Source organism: Lonchura striata, chromosome Z, assembly GCF_050655825.1.
Source record: "Lonchura striata isolate lonStrDom1 chromosome Z, ASM5065582v1, whole genome shotgun sequence".
Taxonomy (NCBI): domain Eukaryota; kingdom Metazoa; phylum Chordata; class Aves; order Passeriformes; family Estrildidae; genus Lonchura; species Lonchura striata.
Window position 1 is genome coordinate 55953434 of NC_140740.1, and position 18920 is coordinate 55972353.

General features: G+C 42.2%; 1 protein-coding gene across 3 annotated transcripts in view; it reads right to left on the minus strand.

The window, feature by feature from the left end:
• PLPP1 (phospholipid phosphatase 1) overlaps positions 1–5234 on the minus strand; it is a 60757-nt gene extending 55523 nt beyond the window's left edge. Inside the window, exon 1 of one of the 3 annotated variants that reach the window (XM_021534311.4) lies at positions 4954–5234. In XM_021534311.4, the coding sequence (XP_021389986.1) occupies positions 4954–5011 (58 nt within the window). In that variant the 5' untranslated portion in view covers positions 5012–5234. Of the gene's footprint in view, positions 1–35; positions 76–4953 lie in introns of those variants that run through there. The other 2 variants (XM_021534310.4, XM_085566436.1) reach the window with 2 other exon arrangements.
• Positions 5235–18920: the final 13686 nt, after the last annotated feature.

Sequence of the window (18920 nt, forward strand, 5' to 3'; positions counted from 1 at the left end):
TTTGAATAGTGTTCATTAACTAATTGATCTCTTACCTAAGTTTTTCTGCAGGCTTCTCATCAAGAGGGAGCAAGTCTCTGGTAAAGCATCTTTCTTTATGTTGCAGAAAATAAAAAGTAACTGTTGCAAAGAAGATAGAATTAGGAGAGGAAAGATTTTCCCAGTTTCACGTAACAAGTATGTTTCCAAAAAACTGAGAGTGTCAACTTAACACATATCAGGTCATGGTACCTGGTGGATAGTGTCACGGAAGGCAAACTGCTCTTTCACATGTACCTGTTACAGCTTTACAATGTATTCATGCACTAGAAAAAGTATTTAGCACCCACATGATGTGGAAAATAAGAACGGTGACACATATGTCAGTGAGTCACAAATAATACCGGAGGAGGTTTTATTTGAACTAGGCCAATTGGGAAGTGCTAACCCACATAGAAGGAACCTTCCCTGACTGCACAGCAATACCTTAATTGTCACAGAGACTGCAGCCTTCAGCAGCAGCACAAGTAAACACTCCCAAGAGAGAAGAATAGCACTGAATGCAAAATACTGTGCAGGGTGGTCCAGCCATCCTACCCCCACAGGTCACACCCTGCAAAAGCAAATTCACTGTGTCCTGTACACATGCATCTGCTGTTTAAACGTTGTCATGTATCACAAAACATTCCAGCAGTCTTTAAACAACAAGCTGAAAGCAATGTGAGTGTTTACTATTTCTGGATTCAGTTCACATGTCCTTCTGTTTGGCAGAACTGTAAGTCCTTCTCTTACTCAGAAGTAGTTTCATGAAAGAAAATAATCATCATCATCATGTATAAATAAGACTGCCATAGTCTCACCTTCCCACAGTCACAGAGTAGGACATGGAGAGGAAGAAAAAATAATAAATCCTTACACAAACATAACTATATTCCACAGCAGTTTTAAGTTTAAGTAATTATTTACTAATTCCAATATATTGCAGAAAAGTGAACAGGGCAACAAGGGTTTAATTCTTTAGAAGGCTTCAGTTTTTCTAATCTTGGGTTGGACATATTCTTGCATTACATCAGCAATCCCATATTGACAAATACACAAGTAATAAGCTTGTCAGTAACTGCACAGACAAGAGACTGAAGAAATAAAGTTGTGCTGTATTGCACCCCAGCACTTAAGTTAGGCATTAATTCCAACAAGTACAGACCAGATGAAAGTCATCCCAGAGTTGTGACAGAAAGTGTTTTCCTTATTGCTCTGGTCACCTCTGCAGAGCTTCCTTGAATCTTAGTCTTTGTGAGAGTCTGATCTAAAGATAAATGCATTTAACAGTTCTTCCACTGATTGCAGGAATATTGCCATGTGTTTCCCAACTTTGTACTTTAAGTGTTGTTTACCTGCCTTAATGAAAGGAACCTGATCTACAATGAAACCAACAATAAACCTGTAAGAGTGGCACAGTATATATATGTGTGTATATATATATAGTGGCTACTGAAAACACCAGTTGCAAGCTAATTAAGCTAAGCTAATAAGCTGTCGCTTTTTGCATGACAGTTTGGAAGTGTAATAAGCCATAAGAACCAACCTCAGTATCTATCTGTGAAAAACGGTTTTACTACTGTCTAGAATGCCAATCTCTATGCTATATAAAATGTCTATCAGGAAACCTAGGAGCCAAGTAACAGAACTATGAGGGAGAAAGAAATCCTGCAGATCAAGCCACTCATGCTTTCCAGTGCCAGAAGCAGCTGAGCACTATCCACTGGAGCGTGAGGAGTAAGGGAGGTGCTGCCTGCAGCACTGCAGAGCTGCACGCGGACATGCAGCACACACACACCCCCAGCACTGCAGATCAGCACACACAGAATGCAGACACAGCCTCCTCACACTATCTGAGGACAGATACTGCAGAAACCTGCACCTTTTGCTTTTTTTAGATTGCAGAATACAAAGCTAATTTAATGCTGGAACACCAGTGTTATTTTTAGATGAAGAAAATTATCATGCCGATAAGAGGGAAGGAATTATTTTCTCAGGGCACTAAAGACCGCTTTCCCTGAATTCTCTCTCCTTTAGTGGGTAAAAAGGCAGATGAGGGAGAGATCTTTCTGAAGGGTAATTAAAAAAAACTTAGATGCGAGTTTCAGTCAACCAAACTGGGCTAATTTTAAGATGTTTTTACATCCTACGTTTTCCCCCCTCTCCCCACCTCCTCTTCTTTGATGTCTTTCTTATTCTCTTACCTCGGCTCCATCTTAAGCATGTCACACCTTTCAACAAATCTCTCTAAATCACACACACAAAAATCACAGGATAGGTCTTTTTTTTCCTTTCCTTTCTTTTGGAGAACTTATGCTGGGAAAGTTGAAACCACACCAAAAAGGCTTGACTAAACCAGGAGTGAATAAGTCAGACACACAGTCAGAATCATGCACTTCCACTGCAGTGAGCTCATGGGTGTGTCAGATCACTGCAACTTCAAGTGGTATGCTTGGATATCACTTGGGCTTCAAGTCCAACATTACTGAGATAATTAAAGTAATTCTTCTTCACCATCTACACTTACTTTGGAGAAGATATAAACATGAAAAAAGAGGAGAAAAAAGAAAAGCTCTGTATTAAGTGGCAAGAGCTATCCTGGGGATTCTGAGGATGCTACTGGTACCCCTTTTTGTGGTAGCATGGGCTACCACGCCAAGACTGAAGGCTCAGTCCCCAGCTGAAACTGGTCTTCCTAGTTTTTAAGCCTTCAGTTCTGTTGGAGGCCTTGTAGTCTCTGCAGTGGAGATACTAGGTATCATTTATCCATACCAGCAAGTCACTTTATCTGGGCAGTTACCTCTGTCATTTGAGCAGATACCAAAGTGCACGGGCAGGGGGATGGGCAAGGGAAAAAGTGAGAGTTAAAGTCCACAATCAACAGGAACTATTTTTTTATGAGTAAAAAAATTAAACAGCCCACTAGATACAGGTAAGACCTATGTTCTTCTCAGGCCCTGTCTCAGCCATATGACAGTAAGGCAGAAGAGGAAAAGAACTTCGTCCTACATCCAGTATCTTTCCCATCTTTCTGCAAATGGAAAATCTTTTTATCTCAGCTAGAGTTTCACTGAAACCTGTAACTCAATGTGTTTAAAGTTGCAGGTGTCAGGAAACTTCATATTATGCACTGCCTGCATTTTTCAGACTTTTCAGGAAGTAAACAAGCCCAAGGGAAAATAAAAAGTCTGGCAATTTTCCAGCACACTGAGGCACCAGATAAGTGCATCTGTGATCCAAATACTACACAGGGTGAGGGGGAGAGAAGGGAAAGGTGTGTAAACTGATATTACACTGCAGGGCAAGGTCAAGAACCTGCTTTCTCAGATAATGACTTGGGACAGGGAAACCCTCATCCTTTCAGGTGGATGGCCATCAAGTTATATGCTTCTACATATAACTTTCAATACTTTCAATGTATTTTGCTTTCCTTGATTACTCAAGATTACTTACAATATACCCATATGCTTAATGCAGAACATTTGCATATGCGTAGTGCAAAATTTTTGTCTAATTACAAGATTTTGTAATGACAGTTACCCAGACAGACAAAACCGCTTCACTCACCATAAAGACAGCATGAAAGCTTAATCCTCACAAAAGCAGGGTTTGATAAAACTCCCGATCTTAATAAAGGTTGTTCCCAGTGGATTACATGGATCCACTATAATTTTGCAAAAGCTCTCTCTCCTGCAACATTACCGCAGAGCAATGTATCATTCATTGTCATTTTGCTTTTTAATGGCATTTAGCTACAGGTACCGCTGCTATTTGAAGCATCTGGCAAAAGAAAAATGCCCTTATGTTTATACTGATGATACAAACATCAGTCAAAAAATTCAGCCAAGCAGAAACTCATGAGCTAGGCCTAAACACTATCCACTGAACATGACAAGAAAGTGCTTAGATTACTGAAGTACTGACAATATTTGCTTAAGAAGCAAATATCCAAAATCAGCACTTCCTAAGACCAGAAGTACATCTCCAGAGCAAAGACACTTCCCAGGCTCCCAGTACTGAGAGGTGCCACTTCTTTACGAAGTGAAATTGCGCCTTCTCTGATCAGTAACTGACATCATTGCTCTTTACACTGTATCATTACATAAAAGGAGACTTAATACAAATGGCAGGACATAAAATCTTTTCAACAGACTGAAATAGACTAAAGCAACACTGGGAAGCTAATATTTGGGCTGGCCAGGACAAGCACTGCAGCGCTGCGGCAGTGCGCTGCGGCTGTGTCGGTTCAACCGCTGGCCATCACCGAGGCACCGCTCCCGGCCCGACCTCTCCCCGCTGCACGGGGACACGAGGGCGCAGACCCTGCGCTCTAGTGAGTACCCGACTACAGCGACAGCGGCGGCTCGGTGACACCGAGACCGCCTTCAGCTCAGCCTCAGAGCTGAATCCTTGCCCTGCTGCCAAGCACCGTCGCGCCCCTGCAGCACCCTGGATGGATGAGGCGTGTTTCCGTGATGATGGCCCCTTCCAGGACAGCTTACCGACCCACTCGGGGTAACAAACACATCCCAGGGCGCAGGTATCACCAGACAGCTACCTCTCCAGCACTGGCTTTTGCCACAACCGGTTTTCATCCAGCAGAGGTGGTTAGGGAAGGAAGAGTAAGGACATCAGAGAGAAGAGGGAGCTACAGATGTCAGTGGATAAGCTGCAGGAGCTCCCTCCCCCGGGGCTTTCCCATCCCCTCCCGGCCCACGGCAGCGACCAGATCCCCGTGCGCGGCGCGGAGCGGGAGGCGAGGGAGCGGGCGAGGGGCGGCAGGCACGGCGGGGCTGCGGCCGGCAGGAGCCCGCTCCGGGCGGTGCCGGCGCGGCGGCAAGGGGGAGGCGAGCATGCGATCAGCGCGCTGCGGCGCGGGGGGAGCGCGGCGCCCCGGGGACGGCTCCCCCCGCTCCTCCGCGGCCCCCGACCTACCCAGCAGCACGCAGAGCACGTCCAGCGCCACGAAGGGCAGCCGCGTCCTGTCAAACATGCTGGCGGCGCCCGGCGGCAGGCGCGGTGACAGGCTCGGCCCGAGGGGCGGGAGCGCGGCGGAGGCGGCAGGGAGGGGCTCCAGGCGAGACGCTCCGAGGGAACGGCCCCCCCGCGCTCCGGGCACCGCCGAGCAGCCGCCGCCGCCCGCACTGCGCTACTGCCGCCGCCGCGGCCCCCGCGCGCCTTTAAGGCCGGGCACGGGCGGCGGGGCAGGGCGGGAAGGGCGGGCGGCGGCGGCGCCTCGGGCCGCCCTCAGCGACGCCCCGCCCGCCGCCGCCGCGGCCCCGGCCCCGGCCCTCGCCGCCAATCGCGCCGCGCTACGCCCCGCGCCGCACCGGAGCCGCGCAGCGCCCCGGCCCCGAGCGCGGCCCCGGCCCCGAGCGCGGCCCCGGCCCCGAGCGCGGCCCCGGCCCCGAGCGCGGCCCCGGCCCCGAGCGCGGCCCCGGCCCCGAGCGCGGCCCCGGCCCCGAGCGCGGCCCCGGCCCCGAGCGCGGCCCCGGCCCCGAGCGCGGCCCCGGCCCCGAGCGCGGCCCCGCCGAGCCGCCACCTGCCCTCACCTGCCGGTGGCTGGGGTCCGGGAGGGAGACGGTCAGTCCTCCGCGGGGAACGGGGAGATAGTATTAATATTAGTATTAGTATTAGTATTAGTATACAAGGAAAAAGCTGTTACTACTTCTGGAATTACAGAATCCTCTGGGTTGAAAGGGTCTGGTCCAACCCAGAGGATTCTGGTTGGATCTGGTCCAACCTTCCTGCTCAAGCACCGAGGACAACCTGGCTCCTTCCTCTTGGCACCCACCTTTTTTATATATTTATACATGTTGACGAGTTCCCCTCTCGGCTGTGTCTCTCTTCTCAAGGCTGAACAGGCTCAGTTCTCAGTCTTTCCGCGTGAGAGAGATGCTCCAGTTCCCTCATCACCTTTGTTGCCCTCTGCTGGACCTGTTCCAGGAGCTCCATGTTTCTGTTGTGCTGAGCAGCCTGGAACTGGACAGCCTACTCCAGATGTGGCCTCATCAGGACTGAGTAGTGGGGCTGGAAGAGTGATGGAAAATTGCAAAAAAATTACAAAACAGCTGGAAGCACAGTTTCAGCCCAATCCAACCCAAAGCATATTTTTCCATGTTAAAACTTTTTATTTGGAAAGAAGACACTAAGAAAATGTTTTCTGCATAGCCACATTTTTATTTTAGCACCATTGACGACAAACCCAATGATTTTATTCACCAGTGTTAAGGCTCTTGGGCACAAACATGTAGCTCCTGCTACAGAGCACATGTGTGTTTTGTTCAAGGCAATTGCAGGTGGGATGAGTGGCACTTCCCACAGAAGACCAGACATAAGCTTTTCAGCCATTTTTCGTGTATTGCACTCCCTAATTCTGAAACAGCTTCACTTTGTACAATATCCTAACAGCTGAATAACAGGTTTGGGGGATCAACAAGAGACAAATTCTTGAGGTGGAAGTGCCTCAGTGAATATGTTGTATCTTCAACTCTACTGCCTAAAAAGGTACATAAAGTAGTTCCACATAATATATACAAGGAAACTCTACATAGTAGACTATACAGGAGATCCCAGTTTTATCTCAATGACTAAGCATCAACCTAGGTACACGTCAAAGTGGACAGTTCTGGAGATTAAAACTACCTAATTTTCTTTAATCTGGAGATTAAAACTACCTTATTTCTTTAAGTGCAGCGTAAATTAAAGAGCATGTTTTCCTGTGCAACTGTACTGGGATGGTTTAATGGATGTAGAAATTCCTGTTGTCTTAAAATGCATTAAGTAATGGAACAAACTGGAGCACAACCTGGCAATGAGGAGAACTGGGCTTATCTTTATGAGAACTGCTGCTGAAACTGTGCAATCTGCTCTGCTCCTCACAAAGCAGGGAATTGTTCACGAGGTCTTAAGTCAGGAGTAGATAACATCCCCAAAATTGCAAGGTGGTTAGAAAACCCAGAGGACAAGCAATGCAAACATTTCACACACATTTGCCAAAATTGCTTTCTTCAAGCCAAAAGCATCAGGCTAATCTTATTCAGGCTAAACTGCAAATAGCCCCCTTGGTCCACACCCCTATGCAGTAAATTAGAGACCTGAGAGATTGCACTAATTGAAATGGATCTTTTCCCAGAAGAATGTGAGCAAGATAGTGATTACACTTAAAAACACCTGAAAATTGGGTTGCAGCACAGCATTCACTGACAGAAATTAATCATGCTTTATTGTCTTGCAGTTTCTACATCTCTGTTTCACCCTCGAGATGCAGCTTGCCTGAGGGAAGAGGCATCTCTGCAACCTTCTACTAGAATTCAGGAAAGAAAGCAGTCACTGGTTCCTCTCCAAATTTTCCATTGCACAAGGGATATGAGCCTTGCTGTTGCAACCCTATTCTCACCACTTGGCTTGCTAGGTGTTGGAAAACCCAAGCTGAGCACTGTTTGGGGGTTTGGGTAGCAGTGCACAGTTATAGGCTTTCAGAAGGCTTTTCCAGGCCTCCTTATGCATGCAGGTATTAACCATGGAAGCATGCCAACCCAAGCATTTCCAGACTTAAGTACTATTCAGATTAGCAAAACCCTACTGTCGTGGTTTACATGAGGGCTATGTTACTGGCATCTTCAGATATGTTGTCATTCCATACAAAAAGGATGTTTTGGTGTAAACTGAAGAATGAATGAAAAACCAAAGCCTGCATACTTTAGTACCTTTAACAAATAAAAGGGTGTCTGCAGTAGCAACAAAGCCCAGGGTGGCAGAAAGGGTAAACTGATGCCATTTTATTAGAGAGCATCTGGAGCAGTATGTTCCAGAGGGGATGGATGTTGGTTGATTATAAACACAAATAGAAATTATGTTCAGCATTAGTTGGAGGTTCAGGGTTTTTAACTATACAACACAAATACCAGAGCTTCTAAGTTTCAGTATCTCCTGATATTGTGGTTTTTCTCAACTTCATGGCATTTTTACTGCATAGGCTTTGCTTGGTAGCTGTCCCTCATAATAAAGTGCTAACTACTGCCACTGCTCTTAGCCACTATATTGACCCAGTGAGATCAAGTCAGAACCACTCATATGGTTAAAAAAATGCTAAAGAACAATTTTGGATGCAAGCAAAAATGAAGGCAGCAGACAAAGCTCATAATCTATGTTGTTTCATATCCCTTAATGAGATTTACATGTTAAGTTAGTCTTAATATTACTCCCTAGAATTTAGACTTTTAAAAATATCTTCCCCTCTCACCTCTTCTCTTTAATATGGTTATTTAGTTGTTTTGTTTGCTTGTTTTTAAAATGATATCTTTTTATTTGTTTAACAGAGGGCAGTGAGCAGCACCAAACACCAAGACCAAGTTTAAGCCTTATTAATGTCTTTGTTTTCTTCTGTTTCTTCTACAAATTGTGATCTTCAGTGTTTCAACCATTCTTAGAAGTTTTGTGTGTACAAGGATTAAACTCTCAGGAAGTTTATCATCAGTCTCTAGTGGTACTTGTGTGATAATTAATTAGTACTGACCCAACAGGACTCTTAACTGCAATTAACATTCATATGGATCAGCAGCTTCAGTAAATGATGGGACTTTCCCAGGCTTGTTTCTCTGTAGCTTGTTCTGGGGTGGGAGTCAATAGCTCTGAATTAGCTGTTGCCGCTCAGGAAAGGGATGAGAGGGTCACTGTGGATAGTTCTGGGAAGCTGTCTTCTGAGTGCTCAGAGAGAGAACACCACTCCAACCATAGCGCTTGGAATGCTATTAGGAAAGAGAGCAATGTGACAAATCTCATTATGACACATTCCTGAATGCCAGAAATCCCACATCAAAATGGGTAAGTAGAAGTGCAGAAAGCACAAAGTAAAGCAGAAAAGGAAGCATGTTTAGAACTGGTATATAACAAGTTTCAATGTAGCAAAACCGGAACATGGTACTTCAACATTTAAACAGAGAGGAAAAGTCTTTATAAAGTACAAATCTTTTTAAAGTCTTTGTAAAGTACAGGAGAAGGTTAAATGGGTAACCAGCATGCAGTACTTTGTATCAGCTAAGAACTAGGGAAACTTATACAAGATGTCAGACCACAGGGCTTTTTACATCAGAATATTGTGTAAAGTTTTGCCTTGGGATGCTGTGGGGCACAAAGTTACAGAGGAGCAAAGAGGCACTAGGTGAATTCATAGAGGATAGGTCAATAATTAAACAGTGGATCATGGCAGTTTTAGAAACATCCCTCTTCTGATTTCCCACATTTATAAAGAACTGCTGGGAAACAGTCATTCCATAGCGCCTGTTTCTTAAACTCTCCCATAACATCTGCTCCTGGGCACTGCTGCACAGTTTTTGGCTGGATGGACTTGAACTGAGTCAGGTCTTCGTATGTTCACAGCCAGTCTGTGTGCACAGGGTAACACTGCAAAATGCATTAGTAATAGTAGATATTTAAAAGTTCAGACATATTTGTAATGTTCCATCAGTTTCAGACTCTGCAACCCTTTTTTGTGGCTATTTTGAATTTATTTGCCAAAACCCCACTCATGGAGTAAGGAGGACAAGGAGAAGAGTTTGCAAGATAGTCTCCCTGAATTTATCATTCAGGACACAGGATTTGCCTCTAACAAAATTACATACTCTGCTATAGGAGAGACCTGAACTCTTAAGAAAGGTGAAACCCCTTGCACAGACTATTTCAGGAAACAGAATTTAGATTCCACCAAAATATCTTAGACTCATACCTCTTCTTTTGTTTGGTCTGGCCATTTAGTTGTTTTCTTTCTTTTGCTTTTATGTCTCATGTTTGTTTTGTTTTTAATAAGGGGGCAGTGAGCAATAAAGGACACTTATATTTCTAATAAACAAAGTTTGAGGACTTCCCTGTCTTCTCTCTTTTAATTATTGTTATTTTAAATACAGATTACACTTGTTTGGGTCATCTTCATCCCCACACATCTCTCTTGAACTATTCCCCAGGAGGTCCTGCTGTCAGGCTGACTTGAGGTTGTCACCTACAGTCAAGTTCAGATATGTGAAGGGTTCTGCTCCCGCAATTTTAGGTCAAAGTTGTACACCATTCCCACAAGAGATCTGTTTTAGTGGAAAATAAAAGTTATTTCAAAAGATTAGCCACAGAAATAAGGAATCAAGCAGACCTCACCAGGCAACATAATAACATATTTAATATTCATGCCCATGTAATGAGCAAAAATGCATTAAACTCCAAGTATATAATTTTATTTATATTTTATGGTGTGTATCATACAGCCTCAGAGGATCATATAGCATATTCTAGAGAAAACACTTCAGGCTATGTCTACCCAAGTTAATTAAGTGGGCCCAACTCACACTAAATAGGTACTGGCACGTGATGGTACTGTTTTTATGGTGAAAATGGTGTTGTTCAGAACTGGTGTTCAGAACTGTTCAGAAATTGTGTTGTTCAGAACTAACTATCACAGGCTGGGGAGCATTACCCATGACAATTTTGCATACAGAGATGCTATTTGGATAGGAAGAAAAAGCAGCTGTGTGGCCATCAGCTATGTTCTACCAGTTTGCCTTAGGGCTAAGAAACTCTCCCAGTTTGCTCTTCATTGGATTTCATTATTTGTTTCAATTACAAATATTGCTCTGAAGCAGTAGGAGACTCTGAAAGTTAGAATCTCTCAAGGGCACTCACAAAATGTTCATGTCTGAGTGAATCTTTTATTAAAAAGGTCTTATGACTATTGCAAATTGGAGTGATTTAGAGGCTGCAGAATTTGTGTCCTCTGGCTTCTGATTTCCCTTTTCTTCCCTTCTTGATTATGCTTTCCTGTCAAAACTGTTAGCAAAACAGAGGTAACTCTGGCAGCAGTCATACATCTCAAGAGATGACCTCTAACAGGCTAACCAATTGCATAAGAAGTATTTGCCACTGATGTATTAAAGGCAACCAGTTTTGACCCATCACACACCTAAAAGTGGCAATTCAGCCTCTTGTGCCTGGTTTTGTGCATGTTTGGGTACCCATATATCCATTTCAACAGAGAGAAGATAAGCTTGGGGGAATATGTGTGTCCCTGCAAGCCTGTCTAGGTGTGCTACACTGGCTGATCAAATCTGTGTGTTTGGACTGCAGCAGCTAAGGAGTCTGTTCCCGCTGCTTCATCCTGCTTGGCAGCAGCAGTCCCACTCTGATCTGACACCTGTGCTTCAATCAGGCAGCAAACTACATGAAAACCATTGCCAGGCAGGAGCTCCCAGTCCTATAGCACTTGAGGATGGCCTGGATTGCCAGCAGAAGTACCTCTAGAAGTACAGCATGGGAGCACACACAAGCAGAGAGACCCAAAAAAGGTAGATCCAGGCTTTTTCCTGGCCCAATGCTTATGCTGCTGCTGCTAGGAGAATGAACCACCTGACTGCTGCCCTTCAGCACTACATATCTTCATTTATGTAAGTCTTCCAATCACCAGTGATCCCTTACCTAACACAGTGGATTGAGCCATTACAATACTCCGAAGTCATATTCATCCACAATTCACTCTGAAGCTAAGGCCAAGCCAAAATACCCAGAATGACTATGGAAATTTGTCTGTAGCAGACCTTTTGCAACACTGTTAGTCACAGTGCTATAAGGCTGCTTTTGTTTCCTCTCCACTCTAGATTTTCTTTTCTAGTGTCTAGGTCTGAAGAAATTTATTCACAAGTTGATATAATTTTAAAGTTTTTTCAAGAAATTGTAACTGTATTGATAAAATTAAACCTTGGGCATATCTCCTTTACTGATATAATATAGCTACAATAGCCTAGCCACATAAGTGATGGCAACTAGAAAAATAAATTATGAGGGGCCTTTAAAAGTGAAATAACTATGGACAAATTGTCACCAGAACTTAAAACTGGAAGAATTAAGTAAAAAGGAAACCTGCTTCAGTACAGATTGCAGAGCATATTTATTTATTGTACATCCGAGTTATTTCTCATAGAGCATGATCAGAGCCAGTTCCTGCTCAAAGCACAATAAAGAATGCAGGAGATCAACAGATGATTGCAACATTAATTATGTAGAAATCTTCCTCAAAGCATTATGTGAGAATTTGGGTTCTAATACAATAATTATCTAATGGAAGCTTTTGCTTCTCCATGTTCTATAAAATAGTATTTGATTCCTTGAAACAGTCATCAGAGTTGAACGCAAAAAGCCACATCTGGAGCTGCTCCAACATACAGAGTGTTCAGTTACTGAAACCTTACACTTCCTCTTAGTTTGCATTCTACACCCTGAGCAGAAAACATGGGGTTTTACTTTGCTGTTTTGTCTTTCTAGATAGATTCACCCTCATGCCAATAGCAGATTGAGTGCTGTAAAACCCAAGTCAATGTCTCCTCTAATCTACTGCCAGAGCACAGAATGTCCAGATGATAATTAACCCTGACCACTTGGTATTTACTTTCATTACACTAATACTGTGAGGCCCCAGTAAGATTGAAGCCAATTGTGTTGTGTGCTGTGCACACCCACAGCCACTGCCTGAAAGACCTCACAGAACAGGGTGAGAGAAAGAATTATTTCCCACAGCAGCAAAAAGAGCCTTAATTTTGTTGCTGTTCTCCTTGAGGCATTAACCCTAAGAGAGAAGAGGAATAAACTTGTCTCAAATGAGTCATCTGTACAGAAGAAAGCATAAAAATATTCTCTTATCTCCTGATTTATCTTTCCCCTCCATATTGCTTCTTCTTTCCCAACCAGAATAATAACAACATAAGAGTGAAGTCAGCCCTAGGCAAGGACGTTGTGTCTGGAGCACCAGAAGAAGTGGAAGCAGGCAGGAGTCTCACTTGATGTGCTCTGGCTCCTGTAGTCAGAGCAAAGCACTTGGCAAAGGTGAGGAGAAGGATTACATCTGTCAGAATAACTTTTATGGGACCCAACTCTTCCAGGAATTGCTTAAAATCCACATAATGCTTCTGAGTGTTAATGCCTGTATTGGGACATTTGCATTAGCAGATAAATGTGCAAGAACACGTATCCAGACATCTGCCTAGTGATCGCATATCTGAACAGTTTGCTGAAACTTGGTCTAAGGTCCATGAGGTCCTTGGGCTCCTGAAATGATTTCCAAGGTTTGTAATAAATTGTGCTGCTGAAGTGTACCATGGTTAAGCAATTCTTGCATGATAGAAACAATATGTGGTGCACTGCACTAAAACCAATCTATGTTATTTTAACTTTCCAGCCTTCAAAAACTTTTCTGAAGGGAACACAGACATACAGAAGAATTTTATATGTATAGACACTGTGAAAAAAATAAGAAAACTTTTTTGATGATGCCCCCAAATTATCACCCTCCCAGTACAAGACAAGTGGATGATATAATGCTGATCATTGTGCATTGTATTAATGCAGTGTAATTTTTAAGGTAAAGGCAGTCTCTAGATTTCTACAGAGCCTTGGTTGAGTTGTTTACATTCCTCTAGCTAGGTCCATGATTTTTTAGCCATGTCAAAGGAGGGAGGACTCGAGTGGGCAGTGTCACCGGTTTAAATGATGGTGATATCTTGGAAGGAGGGGTTAATCATCAGACACAAAAGGCATTGCAGTATTGTTGAGTTTCCCTTCCTGGATTGCAGGATTTCATCAGAGTGTGAGTCAACAAAGAAGTGGCATGGGCTTTCAGGATCTTGGGCTTGACTGGGAATGCAAGCCATGAGCTAATATACATCATGTGTCTTTCCCTTCTTTCAGGTGGGAAAACAGTGGTCCAACACTGCAGGTAGGTACTGTGAAGATAAATGTCACAGAAATGTCACAGATATTAGTGTCATGGGTATAGATTCAGGGCACAGACTCAGCTTTTTCAGTTCTCTAACAATATTATCATTGTTGTTATTACTATTAAAATTATTAAATTCACAAATTATAATCTATTATTAGGCTACACACACACTGTACGTATTTTGTATGACAAGCAATTAAGACACAGAAAAAGACCTTAAATTTGTTAAAAATAGGCAAATGGGGAGTATCCCATCCCAGACTCAGCAGCTGGCAGAGGGTATGTACTGCAGTAATTTACTGTGAAATTGAACTTTGTTTTGCTTAAGAGACAACAAACTTGTGATAAATTAACTTACGCTGGAGCAGCCACAGTAGGCTGGCAGATGTACTCAGGACTGAGCGTGATTTTTATTACTCAGTTACCTGTACTCTTAAAAAATTTTTGTAACCAAATATATAAGTATAAATTCAGTGTTGTATTTTACACTGTGTTTCTCAGCTTAATAAAATGTAAGAGGAAATCTATAGGAAGAAGTGGGAGGGTGCCTAGTTACAGCATATAAAGGCAGGTCTATAAAAAATGTTACACAGTTAAAAAGTTATATGCAATGCAATTTTAAGATTGTATCTCCAAGTATGTTCATGGTATGGCTTGTATTCTATCAAGTCATTTTTCTTGTCTTTGTTTGAAAAGTATTAACTAGTTTCCTAAAATTAAAAAAAAAAAAAAAAAAAGAAAAAAAACCCCAAACAACCAACAACCCAAAAAAACCAAACCAAACCAAAACAAAACAAAAAAACCCAAAACAAACAAACACCACAAAAAAAACCCCAACAAAATAGTGCTGCTTAGAAATCAGGCATCACTTCCTTATGGTCTTTGATTTTGTCACATGTAAAGACAAATGGCAGAACTGGTTCTATAAGGTTGGTGATTAGGAAGACCTTTGATAGATTGTATCCTTACTGTAAGTATGCTTCTTATGTGTTAAGGAAAAAAAGGGGGAACTCAGTTTCTCAACTCTCCCATTTCCCCTTCGAGTCCTTTTACTGCTGGACTGCTGAACATGGGCAGGCCCTGTCTGCTTCCTGGCTGTGATTCAAGGGACAGTTAAGCAAGGGACAGCTCTGGCTACTCCTGCTCAACCACATCAGTAAGAGACAAAGACTGGAGAAGCCCAGTTGCTTTTGTGCATCTCCCTTGTTTTCACCTGTGAGCTAGGCTCTGAGCACTCTCATGACCCCAGGGATGACTGCAGACACTGGAGGGCTGGGTTCCAGACATTGTGAATACACCAAAGTGCGGATATCTAAAAGGCCTGTTAGGCACTGAAGACTTTGTGAGTAAGACTCAGCACTGACACCATCACAGACTGTCAGTCTTCATCTGAAAGCTTTCCTAAGTGTTACTCATCTTTGCTGAGACTTGTTTGCTCAAAAACTCAATCCAATACAACACATGTAATTGTTTGCAAGATGGGAACCTTCCCATTTATCTGCAGTCTTCTTTGAGGACAACCACATTAATTTTTCTTGCACTTTTATAATTTGGAATACACTTTATTTAAATAGAGGCTGGGGGAAGGTAAGGAGAGCAGGTGGAGAAAGAGAGAAAGACTGTGTGCATATGTGCATATCTGTATTTATCAGATTAAATAAACATTTTAATAGGTTGATAAGAGAAGGAATTCAGTTTGGTGTTAGATTTTAATGTAAGAAAAAACTGTGAGATGTTGCCAATATTATTGCATTGGTTAGAGAGAGGAACCTTCTGCCATCAGTGCAGTTCAGAGACCTGCCTGAATCCTAAGGCTCCAGAGACAGATTTGCAGTTCTGGAGATAGAAACAACTGTCAGTGGGAGAACAGAAAGGAAACAAAGGAAATGCAGAGGCATCTCCTGGCATGCTTGGTGCATGTAGAGCTCATTTGTGATTTTATCAACATTGGTGTCTGGTCTTGCAAGAAACATTTTGAAATAGAAGAAGGAAGGACTACTGTACACACAGTGGTGTGGAAGTCAGGAAATTTCATCTGAAAGGATCAGAGAAGTCAGTGCAAGAGCAAAGGTGAAAGGTTCACTGGATAGGTTTAATTTAGAAGGAAATCAGTGCAAATTACAAAAGTGTTTTAAATAATGTTTACTAGGGCAAGAAAATACTGGATTGTGTTCTGGTTTTTTGTAAACAGGAGGAAAGGTAACCAAAATGAATTAGAGTATTCCAACATAATGATCCTGGATAAACTAATTCAGCTTCAGCCCTTCAGGCTTTCTCAAATGACATGACAGGATATCTAGCACAAAAACATGCTGAGAAAAGTTCAGATTCCAGATACACAGTGACTCATGCACTTCCAAAACAGTGTTATAACAAGCTGCCATCCAAGTTTCCTGCTGTATTACATGTAATGCACATTCAGTGGTGCTGCTGGCACACTTCCCTCTAAGTCAGTATAGAACCACTGCACTGATTCAGTTAGGTGACCCTGTGCAGCCAGTGCTTCTGTCTTTGCAAACAGATGTGAAACAAATGGTCCAAATCCTTGCAGTCCTCAGGATCCTTTTACAGATCGCAGAGTCTAATTAATCTCTTACACAGTGACTGTGTACGCAGAGGGACACCTACCTTCTACATTTCTGTGCCCTTCCATCTGATTACAACAATTTTCTGTTGGATTAACATTCATCTGTGGGAAGAAGTTAGGGAAGGAGAATGGGAAGTAGGAAGGAAACATTACTTCATATAGTTTTTCTTTGTTTCAGTACCTAATGCAATGGTATTGTGTCTTAATGCTACATGTCCTTTCCCATGGATCCTCCTTGCACTGTGTGTCTGAAAACTCTTATGAAGCACAGGAAACCATGTGGAGAGGTGAGAGGGAAAGTTTAAGAGGAGAGAATAGTAAGTACTGGCCTTAACCATACCAATATGAAGGGATTCAGTGATGCCAGGAACAATACAACTGTGTCTACTCCACAAAGCCTGGAGTAATCCTCCTCCATGGTGATTTCTCTCTGTTCTCTTTTTTCTATTCTGGGTCTTACTGTGAATTCTTACTGCTGAAGAGAGGCCTTTCAGCCTTTGAGAAATCTTTATCTATGTAGGTGTTTAATGCAACTTGTAAAAGAACTAGAAGAAAGGGTAATAATAATGAACAATTAACAATTTTGAAAATGCAAGAAGTAAGAACCCTGAATACTGTAATAGGGGTCTTCTCTAATATTTAGATGTCATCAAAAACTATAAAGCAAAAGCTGTGTTTTGTTTTTCTTTCCTTCCAATGTGCTGGAGGACCCCCTTGAACAAATGACTTCATGAGGTTTTTGTCTTTTCCTAGTAAAACTTTTGCCCTCTGTAAATGCCACTGTTTCATACCATGCAGAAATCTGGAAATAAAAAATTCTATCCTAAGGGCAATTTATTTGAATTGATAGTCTGGCTTGAGTCAAGTTTGAATTTCTCCCAGAGCACATTACCTGTCTCCTGAAAAAGAATGAATTTTTCAAGGTTAGGTATTGCCTAATGTATGCTTGAAAACCATCTTTGTAGATTTGCATTGAGGAAAAATGGTATTTGAATCTGGTGGAATGCTTTACATATTCATACTGCCTGAAGGTTGGAAACTTTTTATCACCAGAGGACTAGCAGAGATGACAGAAAAGATACAGTTCAGTCAGTGGAAATGAGACAAAAGAAATTGTAGATGCCCAAATTTTCTTCAAAATGCTTCTCCACTGCTCTCCCCCCGCCCCCCGCCTTTTTTTTTTTTTTTAATTTATTTATTTATTTATTTTTATTTGAAAGTCTGGATGTTTTTTGTGGAGATGTACTCATCTGCAGGGTATGTTGTACTGGATCCCAAGGACAGCTCTAATAAATACGATTTGATCCCAGAATGGGCTTCAGATGTAAATATGGAAAACAATTTTTCATGGCTATAAAGAGAGAAGAGTCACATGCCATATCTTTGTGGCTCTAAGGTAACTCCCTACAGCATTTCCTACAGTATTTTCTTTTCTACAGCATCCTTACTGGCTAAGTCAGAATTCATTCTTTAGCAATGATGGTTTCCACAGATCTATCTTACCCTTTGAGATACAACTCTCCCCATGAACGTATCTTGGATGGCAGGGCAGTAAAAATTAGTCGGAGTACTGAAGAGGAACCTAAATCTGTTGACTTTTTTAACCTAGAGCTAAGAAGTCCAAGAGAACCAGATGATAATCTGCTTTAGTCCTGTCTTGAATAATCCAGATAACTTCTTACAACCATTCATTTTTTTGGCAATGGCCTTTCTACACCACAATCCTTAAAAATCTAGTATTAATCAGACAGGCTAAGTTGCAAATAGAGATACTGAAAGATGAAGAAAGGACATGGGGGTTTTTATACTAGTGCTTGTTTTCTGTTTCTGCAGAAATAAGAGCCATAAGGTTTATCAGTGTCTGAAGATAGTTGTCTGTGCAGCTATACTCCAATGCACACAGTTACTGGAAAAATTACTGTTGCAATCTTGGAAAAGATTACTTTTCTTCACAATTACAATTAATTTAAACAACTGCAAGACACAAACCTAAGATCACACTGACAACACAGCAAGTATTAAGGGATGCTCTACCTTGTGGGAAATATTCATGAGTCATATTAAATAGTTATGCATTCACATTACTTCAGAATACTTGTGTGCTCCATTACATGACATTAAAAAAAACCCAAACAGACAAATAACAAAAGAGAGAATAATGCAACATGCAAATACCTTGGAAAGGAAAAGAAATAAAAGCTGTAGAATAAAAAGTGCTATAAAAAGTGGTAAAACTGTTGCCAGAGAGGTTGTAGCCTTTTGCACAGGTTTACAATTATGTTTGATCCTCCTTCTTTGGCTTCTCATGGGACCCTTGTCTGGCATTGTCATTCTTTATTATGAGACTGACATCAGTCAGCTGGTTTATAGCCAGTTGCACTAATAATAAACTGGCAGGGAGCTCAGAAATTACTACAACTATTTGGTCATCTTGAAACTGAAAATCAAGGACTACTCCAAAACTCTTGAAGGTAAAAACCCCAACTCTCAAATGCCTTTTCTATAACTGTTTCACAGCAAAAAACTCTACAAAGTTCAAATTGTTTCAGTTTATTTAGTGCTATG